The sequence below is a fragment of the Pithys albifrons genome, chromosome 3 (assembly GCF_047495875.1).
Source record: "Pithys albifrons albifrons isolate INPA30051 chromosome 3, PitAlb_v1, whole genome shotgun sequence".
Taxonomy (NCBI): domain Eukaryota; kingdom Metazoa; phylum Chordata; class Aves; order Passeriformes; family Thamnophilidae; genus Pithys; species Pithys albifrons.
Genome location: NC_092460.1, coordinates 1,092,549 through 1,104,982, shown reverse-complemented (window position 1 = coordinate 1,104,982; position 12,434 = coordinate 1,092,549). Strand labels below are relative to the sequence as shown.

The 12,434-nt window shown below is 51.0% G+C and overlaps 1 protein-coding gene across 4 annotated transcripts in view; it reads left to right on the top strand.

Moving 5' to 3' along the window:
• Positions 1–12,434, top strand: part of GRM7 (glutamate metabotropic receptor 7) — a 247,074-nt gene that overhangs the window by 169,492 nt on the left and 65,148 nt on the right. For all 4 annotated transcript variants that reach the window (XM_071550186.1, XM_071550185.1, XM_071550184.1 and 1 more), the window contains exons 6-7: positions 351–551; positions 6,999–7,138. In XM_071550186.1, coding sequence (XP_071406287.1) covers positions 351–551; positions 6,999–7,138 — 341 coding nt within the window. The remainder of the gene's footprint in view (positions 1–350; positions 552–6,998; positions 7,139–12,434) is intronic.

Genomic DNA, 12,434 nt, shown 5'->3' with positions numbered 1-12,434 from the left:
TACCAGCTGTGCTTTATTTTAAATGCTTTCCTGTTTCAAAGCCAGGCTTTGGGAGTGCACAGAGCCTGGAGTTTTCTCTCTCTGAGGTGGTCCCTGTAGATTAGGGCTTCAAGTTTGGGATCATGGCAGGATTTATTTCTCTGGATTACGTAGAGTATCTTGCAAGAGGTGTCAATGATTCTGTTAGCAATAAGAGAGGTTCGTTTGTGTTTTAATTAGTAAAACTCTAACTTGGAATGTTTTATCGTGTCCATTAAACACCCAGTTCTTTTGGTGAGCCCCAAGAGGGTTCCCTGGGGGTGGGTTGGAGGTGGGCACTGCCCCTCACCGTGCCCTGTGTGTCCCTGCAGGGCAGGAGCGCATCGGGAAGGACTCGCCGTACGAGCAGGAGGGGAAGGTGCAGTTCGTGATCGACGCCGTGTACGCCATGGCCCACGCCCTGCACCGCATGAGCCGCGACCTGTGCGCCGACAGCGCCGGGCTGTGCCCGGACATGGAGCGCGCGGGCGGCAAGAGGCTGCTCAAGTACATCCGAGGGGTCAGCTTCAACGGTGAGCACGGGCCGGGGGGCTTCACATGGTCATCCACATCATGGGGGACAGAGCTGGGGGGGCTTCATGTGGTCATCAGACATCATGGGGGCACAGAGCCATGGGGGACTTCATATGGCCATCCACAAAATGGGGGCACAGGGCCATGGGGGGCTTCACATGGTCATCCACATCATGGGGGACAGAGCTGGGGGGGCTTCACGTGGTCATCAGACATCATGGGGGCACAGGGCCAGGGGGGGATTCACATGGCCATCCACATCATGGGGACACAGAGCTGGGGGGATTCACTCAGCCATCCACATCATGGGGGACAGAGCTGGGGGGGCTTCACATGGTCATCCACATCATGGGGGCACAGGGCGATGGGGGGCTTCACTCAGCCATCCACATCATGGGGGCACAGAGCTGGGGGGATTCACTCAGACATCCACATCATGGGGGCACAGGGCCATGAAGGGCTTCACATGGTCATCAGACATCATGGGGGACAGAGCTGGGGGGGCTTCACATGGTCATCCACATCATGGGGACACAGAGCTGGGGGGATTCACTCAGCCATCCACATCATGGGGGATCAAGCTGGGGGGGCTTCACATGGTCATCCACATCATCGGGGACAGAGCCATGGGGGGCTTCACATGGTCATCCACATCATAGGGGACAGAGCCATGGGGGGCCTCACATGGCCATCCACATCATGGGGGACAGACCTGGGGGGGCTTCACATGGTCGTCAGACATCATGGGGGCACAGAGCCATGGGGGGCTTCACATGGTCATCCACATCATGGGGGACAGGGACAGGGGGATTCACTCAGCCATCCACATCATGGGGGCACAGAGCTGGGGGGATTCACTCAGCCATCATGGGGGCACAGGGCCATGGGGGACTTCACTCAGCCATCCCACCCCATGTCAGCCCAGAGCTGTGGCCACCCTGGGGCATGGGGTTTCACTCAGCCATCCCACCTCATGTCAGCCCACAGCCCTGGTCACCTGAGCTGGGAGGTCCTTGCCCAGTTCATCCCACCTCATGTGAGCCCAGTCACTCCCCACTCACCCCTGACACGTGGGGCCTTTGTTCAGTTCATTCCCCTTCATGTATTTTTTTCCCTTCAATGCAAACCAAGACTTTTTGATTGCCATGGCACAGGACTGTGGTTGTTTAGTCTCAGTTTGAAAGCAACATGTTTTAGCCAAGGCAATAAGGCTGCTCATGCCCAGAGACAGGAATGGCTTCTGCTGGTTTGGGACACCTTCCAGAAACCTGATTTCCAATGGGAGAAATAACTGGGGAAAAGCCTAAGCTTGTCTCTCACTCAGTGTGGCTCCTGAAGCCCTGGAAGGTTGTTACCATCACACATCAGTTTTTTCTGTTTCTGTTGTTTTGGAGAAAATGAACTGGTTGAAATTCTGGTACCCGAAGCCCACAGCAGGTGTGTGCCCAGGGGAAGGCAGAGAACAGCTGAAGGGTCAGGTCTGCTTGGAAAGCCAGAACTGTGTGATTTAGACAGAGCAGTCACTGCAGCCTCCAGTGCTCCAGTAAGATTTCAGAGGAAATGAAACCTCCAGAGAGCACTTGCTTTTTCCCTTATCCCTTCCCCACCTGTGCTGCCCAGGTGTGGCCATGCTGGTGGCAGCACCAACCCCTGTTTCAGCAGCACAACTGGCTCTCGTGGATTTCCCCTGCACTGCACTGCATAGATCAGGCCTAAATATTCACCCCATTTCCTTACCTCTGTATGTTTTCCTGTAATTTTATTCCTTCCTTAACAAACCCCACCTGCCCCAGCCCAGAGGCCCCGGAGCGGGTGCTTTGCAGCAGGGACTGCTCCTTCTCCTTCATAAACCTGCTAATGGACTTCCCAGGAGGTCTGGCAGCTCTGCCCCTGCCTCTGCAGGAGGTACAGAGCTGAGATTTAACCAGGAGCCAGAAGGTAGACCTCCAAATCCATATTTAAAGCAGATTTTGGAAAGTACTGAGAGAAATACCCTTTTGAAGTGTGGGAGGCAGGGCTGCTGCTGCCTGGGAGGAGGGTTGGCAGGAGCTGCACGTCCTCCTCAGGCACCACAGCCAGAGCTCCCCTCCTGCCATCTCCTAAGAAAGATTCTTATTAATAAACTTAACAAAATCCACACAGAGGCAACAGGACTCAAGAGATGTAAAGGGAGGACCAATGATGGCATTTTGTGGCCCAGCTTGGTCCGTTGTGCCAAGGATATTTTTAATTTCTGTATGAATCATCTTACAAAGAGCAAGGTGAATGTGAGGAGATTTTAATTTCTTTCCTTGAAGTGATGTTAACTGCAGCCAGGGGCAAGTTTGGAGATGAATGATCTGAGGAGGTCTGGAGAGTTCTCTTGCCTCATTTGGGAAGGTTAATTGTGAAGGGCAGAGCTCCTGTGCCAGCACAGCCCCCTCATGTGCAGGACCACACTTGGGCCATTTCAGTGCTGGGAGGACAGAGTTGTCCCTTGGCACTTCGTGCATATCAACATGCTGAATGTTCATCTCATCCTTCTGATCAGCTGAGACATAATTTATGAGGAATTGGGTGTCCAGTTGATGTTGTCCAGTGTCCAGCTCCAAGAACTGGTTATCCCTGCGGGTGACACCTGGCACCTCCTGAGCCATGGGTGCTGGTGCCCCTGTCTGTGTTCCTTGGCCATGGTGTCACAGCTGGGAGGGCCAGGACAGAGGAGGGGGCAGCTGGGCCTTTGTCAGCTCTCTGGCTTTACTCACCAGAGCAGATGTACAGCTCCTTTTGAAGGTTAGGACTTGGAAAGCAAATTATTCTGTGTGTAAAATCCTGTTCTCCCAGTTTTCCACCTGAATTTGTCATAAGGACAGAAAGTGGAGCAGTGGGAGCACTTTGTCCAGGCTGTGTGAGGAGAGAAAAAGCGTAGCCTGTCTTGAAGCTTCCTGAGCCTGAGATCCTCTCTGCATGTAGTGGATGTCCTTGGCACTGTGCACTTGAGATCATCCTGCCTGTGCCTGCCTTGGAGTCTGATCTTCCTTGCAAAGGTAACGCAGGAAGAACTGAGGCCACACTTTGATGAAGAGGGGCAGGATTTGTGTGAGGAGCTCAGTGTGCATTTTGCTCCTGTCACATTACCTTGAGAGCAAAGGGCCCCAAATATGGAAAATGCCAAACCTCAAGCATTGGAGCAGAGAGATTGTGAAAGTCTCCAAGTGCAGCTGTATTTTTGCCAGTGGAAAGATGGAGATGCTGTTCATAGGAGCCCTTTGGGTCCTCAAAGTGCTGTGAGTGTGAGCTGAGTAATAAACCCTTGGGTGGTGACACCTGTCTAGCACCTTGTCCTGCTCTTATTGATTGATTTCTAATCTTGCAGTGATTAAGAGATTGAAATTCTACAACTTCAGTCAGGTTGTGTCTGGTTTTGAGTGCTTCCTGCAGGTGTAGGTGTACCCTGTGTCTGTGTGGGGACAAGGCAGCTCATTTGATGGGAACTGATGAGCAAGAAGCTGCAGCTCCAAGGCTCACACTCAGGTTCTGAAGTGCTTGCCAGGGCTGAGCCAAATTCTGGGAAGTCTTAACAGAAAGAAAATAAATTCTAGATGATCAGAAAACAGTGAAGCAACCACACATTTTAGCAATTATAAGATCATAAATCAAAGAACAAAGAGGGTCATTTCTGAAAGCCCTGGTTCCTCTATCACAGGTTTTCATACATCACATTTTATTATTTTAGTTGTTTCACCCAAGGAGCCAGAGTTGTGCATGGAAGGTGCAGTGATCAGAGCAGGGCTGAGGGGTTGGCACAGACAGGAGGCAGGAAAGGAGGGCAGAGCCACCTCCTGGCCCCACAGGGGTTAGGGAGGGCTTGCACTGTTGTCTCAGGTTTGGCATATCCATGGCCTGGAGTCCAATTACTTCAACTTCAAAGTCAGGAGAGGGGACTCTTGTGCCTGACTCCTGTCCTGGGGTTACCAGTCCTTCCCACTCCTGGGCAGATCCCAGGCTTCTCACAGCCCTTCTCTGTATAACTTAAACAGTGAAATACCTGCAAATAGCAGCAGGTGTTGACTGCCCAGTGCCCGTGGCTGTGGGAGGGTGATGTCCCCAGAGCTCAGGGGCCCTGCAGGTGACCATCAGACTCTGCTGGGCTGAGCCTGCAGCCCTCTTGCATCCAAGGGCATCCCTTGTTCTTAAGGGTTATTTTAAATGGCTTGGCCAGGAGGGTTCTGGGTGCAGGTGGCCCTGGGTGTGTCCTTGGCTGCTCCCCCTCAGGTTTGTCTCAGCACTGTGGACTTTGGGATGGTCTTGCCCGTGGTGTCCATTCTCTGGCTGCCTCCTGAGCAGCACACACAGACCCTTCTTCGTGTCCTGGGACTTTGTTTGGATGTAAGGAATCCACAGATGTCTCTGTTGCAATTTGGGAGCCTCACTTGAGCTCCCACCATTTCAATTGCACCTTTTTTGTCAGCTCTGACAAAACCAAGCTTAACTGATAATACCCAGATAAGAGTCGTGATTAGCTAAATCCCATTTGCCACTTGTGCTGAGTTTCCAGAGGAGCCAAGGAATTACAGCCATTGCTTCTGATTCACTCTAAGTGTTTTCACTCTAAATGTATTCTGGCTACATGAATCTGTAATGACAATTAAATATCTGCCTGGTGCTCATAAGGAGCCAGTGAGCAGAGATTTCAGTGCAAGATTTCTGTACCAGCCTTTGAACTGAATTTGTTCTGATCTCAGAGGATTGTAGGAGAGACAGGAAACAATTTACCAGGGCTGGAATGGAGACTGTGCTAATTCACTCCTCCAAACCTTTCTTTCACTCCCTGGAATTCAATGAAGAATGGGAATCATGAAGAAAACGATAATCTTAAAGTTCAATGCTACAACAGGAGAGATTTTTCATTGCTTTAGGGAAAAAGTTACGCAGGAGGAGGAAGCTTTGAATATAGATATGCTGGAGGATTGTCATAATCTTCAATCTTGACACAATATTGCTCTTCCCTACCAAACCTATTTTAATATGTCTTGAAATAAATGTCACCCTTGAAGGTTGCTCCTGGAGATCTGAGGAAATGCAGCACTGCTTTGAATTCTCATCTCAGGAAAGGTTCCCTTCTGATGCTGTGGTAATTAAAATGCAGATGTCATGGTGAGAGCTCTCCTGAGGCTCAGGGACCGTCTGTCCCAGGGCTCAGGTGCCACTGCACCCCCAGGCTTGGCTCAACACCAGGCACAGTGGAAGGGCTGGGGGGGATTCCTTGTCTTGGTCCTTGTTCTGCACTTCCTGACCTGTGTTAGTCACCTCAGGCCGTGGCAAATGAGTCAATTCAGGATCCTGCTCTGTTCCCACTGAGACACTTCTGTGTCCTTGCCATGGAGCCTAAATAAGGGAGTACACAGGGAACAGGCTTCCCAAGGCGTAGTCTGTTCTGTTCCACCCCAAGCACATGGTGATTACAGCACTGAGAACATATTGTGGAGGAGGAAGCTATTCCTGGATGCCAGTCAAGACTCACCAGACCTGGGCTGACTCCTGACAGCACTATCTTGCAGAAGCAGATGGAACATTTTTGGGGCGGGGGGAAAGCAGCATTTAGAGGCTCCATTCACAGGAGTGATTTGCACTGGAGAACTCCCTGAGGAAAGGGAGATGGGAGGGAGGCTGGAGGGCAGCAGGAAAAGCCTTCTGATGTTTCTTGCACTGGGCAAAGCTGGAGTGAGGTACAGCTCGTCTGGTTTGCTTGGTTTAGTTTTAGGCAGCAGGTTTAGAGGGTAAGAACTGATCTCTGGGAGAGGACTGGGCTGATGCCAGTGCCCTGAAGTGCCCAGTTCAGATGGCTGGGGTGGTGCCAGTGCCCTGCAGTGCCCAGTTCAGATGGCTGGGGTGGTGCCAGTGTCCTGCAGTGCCCAGTTCAGACGGCTGGGGTGGTGCCAGTGCCCTGCAGTGCCCAGTTCAGATGGCTGGGCTGATACCAGTGCCCTGCAGTGCCCAGTTCAGATGGCTGGGGTGGTACCAGTACCCTGCAGTGCCCAATTCAGATGGCTGGGGTGATACCAGTGTCCTGCAGTGCCCAGTTCAGATGGCTGGGGTGGTGCCAGTGCCCTGCAGTGCCCAGTTCAGATGGCTGGGCTGATACCAGTGCTCTGCAGTGCCCAGTTCAGATGGCTGGGGTCATACCAGTGCTCTGCAGTGCCCAGTTCAGATGGCTGGGGTGGTACCAGTGCCCTGCAGTGCCCAGTTCAGATGGCTGGGGTGGTGCCAGTGCCCTGCAGTGCCCAGTTCAGATGGCTGGGGTGGTGCCAGTGCCCTGCAGTGCCCAGTTCAGATGGCTGGGGTGATAAATGACCTTTCCCAGAAACATGTTCCCAGTGTGAAAACTCTGCCCCATGACCAAATGAAGCAGCCCTTGCAAGGATTGGGTGTTGGCTGGTTGGATTTTGTCTCGTTTCCTTCCCCAGGCAGTGCTGGCACTCCAGTGATGTTCAACAAGAACGGGGACGCCCCGGGGCGCTACGACATCTTCCAGTTCCACTCCACCAACACCAGCAGCCCCGGGTACCGCCTCGTGGGCCAGTGGACTGATGACCTGCAGCTCAACGTGAGTCTGGCTCAGCCCTCCCTTGCTTCTCTTGTCAGGCACAGTCACTCCATGCTTTGTTTCATCCTGAAAAGCTTAGGAGAGATCTTTGCTGTTTCTTCACAGCGACATAATGGGAGGTTTTGCACATTGTCTTGTTCTCCTCTGTCCTGCAACCTTCTCCCTGCACCCTGAGCACAAAAGCTCCTCAGACTAATAGAGACATTAGGGGATCATGCAAATTTTATTACTCTTGTGTGTCTCAACTCCCTCGTTGCCAGCTTGGAAAATGAAGCTATAATTTGTTGGAGCTCAAAACCACTGGGCTTTCAGTTGCAGATGCTGTTCAGTTTTTCCTGGTTTTGGAAAGCTGAAACTAAATGTTGGTGGAGTGACTCATTTTTCCGGTGGTACTTTCAATCCATATGGATGAGATGGCCTTTCTGTGATGATGCCTAAAGGAAAACAAGCATGTAGGAGCAGGGATCAAAGATACTTTGATGTTTGCCAGATGAACAACCCAGGAGTGGTGGGTGGGAAAGCTGGAGACGGTGCCAGCCTCGTCTGTACAGAGCTGGGCTGGGACCTGTCTGGAGCTCTGGGTTCAGGAGTCAGGACTGACTTTTTGCAAGTTGCTTGAGCCTCAGGTTCATGGAGAAGTGGTGCCATTGTAACCTTGGAGTTGGTTGGCTCCTTGCAGGGTGTTATTAACACCCAAAGACAGTGTTTCCAGTTTGGCTCTTCAGCAGCAGAGCCTGAATAAGATCAAGGTTATTCCTGAAGTGAAATGTTTATTTGTTGAAAGAGGTTTTCCCCTCTCAGTCAGTGTTCCCTTCCAAGGAACATCATGAATCCTTGGTGTGTCATGGCTCCTCCTCTGCCTCTGCTGCAGATTTCCTTGGGAAACAGGGGCAGGGTGACGGGGAGGGCTGTGTGCCCGTGGTCCAGCCCTGGCACACCCTGCAGGGGCAGCCAGGACAGACCTGGCACACGGACAGTGCCCCAGCCCTGAGGCTGCATGTGGACCCAGCATCACCCATGAACTGGGGGAGGTGTGAGACCCCCGGCCCTGGAGCTCTCTGTGCAGCTGGGACACCACCCACGGGCTGCCCAGGTAGGTCAAAGCACCACCATTGGGCTGTAACCAAAACACTCTCTCCTTCTATTTGTAATGTTTTCATATGGTTTTGTTCAGTTAAGTAAATAATGTGGGTCACCAGGAGTCCAGCCTTGGAGAGTGGCCACAACTTCTTGCTCTCTTTGAGTTCTGGCTCATTTTCTTTTGCTGTATTTGATTTGATATTTCAGTGTTTTTCAATTTTTGATGTTCTATTTAAAGAAATCTATATTAACTTGCAATTTACAGTTCTTTTAGCAAAAAAAATTTAATATTTTATTAAGTAAATCCTTCTTTATGTAAACTACACATCCTGATCCATTAAAATTTAAAGCTAAATTAATGGAGCTGGATTTGTATTCCTGTTGTTGTGTTACATGTTTCTATAAAAGGAGCTCTTTCCTCACCCTCAAATCCTCGTGGCCTCAGGGTCGTATCAGTAACTGAGACTCTCTCAGCAACTTCCCTTCTCCTCACTGAAGTGTCCTGGTTTCTCACACTAATATAGGATGGCAGTCTCTGTATTGTCTTACAATAATAAAGGAAATTGTGGAGTTTAGAGAAGCCAAGGATTCCTAGAAATAACCAAACTGAATCCTAATAAATACATCCTTGGGAAAACTACCAGAGACTACAATTTATCTTCAGTAATTATTGTTCAGATAACACTTCAGGGAATATTTCTCCAGTTCTTATTCCTTTAATACTGACACAGAAAGGGAAAGAAAAGGATGTTTGGTGCAAGTGCTCATTTTAATTTGGAAACTGCTGGAGAGATGTTTTGCTTTCCAAGAGACTCATAACTTTGGGCAGTCTCAGTTCTGTGCACCTGAATTCCCTCAGTCACAAAGGGGAAAGTTGTTCACACAGGCCTGAAAGGTAAGGACCCTCCAGATCTCAGGGCAACAACTGCTGAAGACCAGCAGGGGTGAGTAAATATTTTCCTCTTTATCATCATCCTCATTCCAGTCAGGAACCAGAATGTTTTGCCATTTCTCTGGCAGTGGTGCTGCTGTTCAGCCTCTCATGGGGCTCTTCTACAGTGCTCCCTGGCACCTTCCCAATCATGGTATTCTTTTAGAGTGCAAAGGGCAGAGAGTGGATTAATCTTGAGAGCTGTACCAGACCTTTTCATGTAAAATTACACAAGAACTTTTGTTTAAATTTTCTTTCCCTTGCTTACATTAGTAGACAAACTGAAGAGATCTTTAACAACTTATTAAAACCTGCTCTATCCATTTGTTTTCTTCTTGTCATGAGTTGACAAACGTGGGTTTGTGAATTACCTGAGACTGTCTATTCCTGTCAGTCCTGGTGTTTCTCCCACCTTGGTATCCCCTGTGCTGGTTTGTGCCTGGCAGACTCCAATTCCCTGCACCCTCCAGAGCCAGGCTCTGCTTCCCTTCAGCTGTTTGTATGGCAAGTGTCTCCTCTGGGTGCTGTTGACTCACCCTGGATTTGCATTTCTGTATCTGAGGTCAGAAGTTGGTTGATAGCAAAGCAAATATTTTATGGCTTTTCCCTGCAGCAAACTGGAGACGTGACAGAGTTTTTCCATAAGGGCAGCAAAATCTCCTCATTTCTTTTTGCCTGGTTGGTATCAAACAACTGAGCAGAGCTCTGCCCAGTACCCAGAGCATGATTTAGGATCAGTCTTGGCTACATTTCAGGTATCCACCAAGGGGAAAATGAGCAGCTGTCCAGTTTTGAATGGCTTGGCCAGTCCTGCAGTGCTCTGTCCTCCCTCAGCAAGGCTGTGATTAGGAGGTGCCCACCCCCTCCCACCAGAGGTCAGGGAGGGCCACCCTCTGCCTCTGGCTCTGGTGAGGGTGGTGCCAGCCCTGTCAGCCCCTTTTGGCCTCGGGCAGGCAGATTTAGGATGCAGCATTTATGGTGCATGTGCTGCTGTATTTGGAAGAGCTTTGTCCTGCATTTCAGGAGCAGGACTGGCAGCTGCATCCTCCTGAACTGCTGGGCCCTGCCCACCAGTGCCTGGGCAAGAGCAAGGACACAGCTAATGCCATTAGAGGATAAATCCTCTGGCCATGGGAATATCAGTTTTAAACCAGGCTGGTGGCTCCCTGCGGGGGCTGAGGGTGTCACAGGGCACTTGTACCATTACAAGAACTACTTTGACTGTTTTTAGCTTTCATGTTTGAAAAGACAGAAGAGCTAGTGGTGAAAAGGAGGAAATCTGCCATGGGGAGAAGGGCTGTGTCGTGTACCAGCTGCTTTTTGGTTGGTTTGCTTTCCAAATGGGTCATTTAATTTGCTGTTTGGTTGTTTATCCTGTGGCAATAACTGGATCTCTGAGGCTCTGTGGTTCATCCAGCAGGAGGGGGGGAGGGTGGATGGCTGAAGGCAGCGTGGCCAGGACAGGTCCTGCTTTCATGCCTGGTGTTTCTCTTGGCATTTTAGAGCAGTGCTTACCCCTCCATGCCCTGCTGTGCCCCCGTGCCCACCCCTCCATGCCCTGCTGTGCCCCCGTGCCCACCCCTCCATGCCCTGCTGTGCCCCCGTGCCCACCCCTCCATGCCCTGCTGTGCCCCTGTGCCCCACTGTCTCCAGCTGCCTCCATGCCATACGTGCCCTGTTTGTGAGTCCCTGGGCAGTCTGAGTTTGCTGCACCAGAGGCACTGGGGCAGTGCCAGGGGCTGGCTGAGCAGCTCCACAGGTGGCTGGTTCCTAAAAATGCAGCTCCTCGTGCCTTGAGTGCCTGACACAAACAGAAACACAGCTCTCCTGGAGGAGCTGATGTGCCTGAAGGAGAAAGAAATGGATCACTCCTAGAGGAACTGCAGGTTCTCGTGGGAAATTTGGTGATATTGCTTCTTTCTCTAGGCAGAGTTCACTCAGCAGGTCTCAGGTTTATTATGTTTTCCCATCCCATTCCCCCCACGAGCATGCCAGAACTGTCAAATCAACAAATAAGGCAACAATCCCTGTGAAATTGTTGAACCTTAGTTTTCCAAGTGATTGCCTCGTGCTGAAGTGGGAGAGACACGTCCAGGCTCCTGCATATGGACAGAGCTGCTTCCTGTGGTCAAGCAGCAATGAGTTGGGAGGGTGTTGAGATCTTGTGTGATGGACTAGAGGTGCTGACTGGACCCCAGAAGGAACCTCTCCCTGGGGAAGTGCTCCTGCCTCCCTTGTGTGTCCCCAGCTGAGGTGTGGGATCACCTCAGACCATCCCTTCCCATCTGCCTTGGGCTGCCTGTCCATGAGGACAGAGGGGGTGCCCTCCTTCACCTTCACCCTCAGCTTGGAGTGGCAAAAGGGTTCCTTGAGATGTGTTTATTTGCCAGTATAGAGGGAGATCTCCCCAGAGCAAACCAATATAGGGTTGTCTTTCAGTGTGACTGTCTAATGAATGCTGTAACAAGGCCATTAGTGTCTGCTTGGGGTGCATCATGTTGTCTTAATTGCATTGGCATCTCCAGCTTGTCAGGTGTGCTCTTCCAGCTGGGTGTTCTGGCTGGTAATGGTGTCACTGGGCACTGGGGCTCTGCAGCACATTTTAGGGATGGCTGAGGAAGGTGCATCCTTGCCTGGGGATGGAAAACATCAGGTCCTGTCCATTATTGCACTGCAGAGATTTCAAACAGCTCCTGTCAAGATGTGCTTCACTTCCAAAACATCAGGCAGGGTCAGCTGTGAGCTCCAGATGAAATTAAACCATTTCTCCCATTAATTTCTTTGCAAATACATATTCAGGATGCCTAAACATGTTGTGTGCAGAGACAAACAAGGGAATCTGTATTGTTCTGTGGCTGTGCCTGGGACTGTGAGGGTTTGGTGGGGTGGAGCAGGGCAGGGTTTGGAGCATGGCTCTGGTTGCAGAGCCCTGCAGGCCATCTGGGCTGTGCCTGCAGTCCCTCAGCCCCTCATTGATGGCCTCCAGCAGGACGTGATCTATGGCTGCAGTCCTGCCAAACAGGTGCCCAGAAGATGGATGGGACTGATAATTATCAATATGGCTCCACAAACACGTTGGTTACACAGCTCCAACTGCCCCTATAAATCCTGGCTCGTGCTGGTTGTGCCGAGGCCGTGGCTGGGGCTCATCAATAACTCCCTGCTCGGGCAGGAAGGAGCCAGAGCTGCTGTGGCCCTGTGGGATCAGACCGGGGTTGGAGAGGAATGGGAAAAACGGGAAAGAACGAATCTTGCTTTAAGGAGTAACAGTCCTGCAGCTCAGAG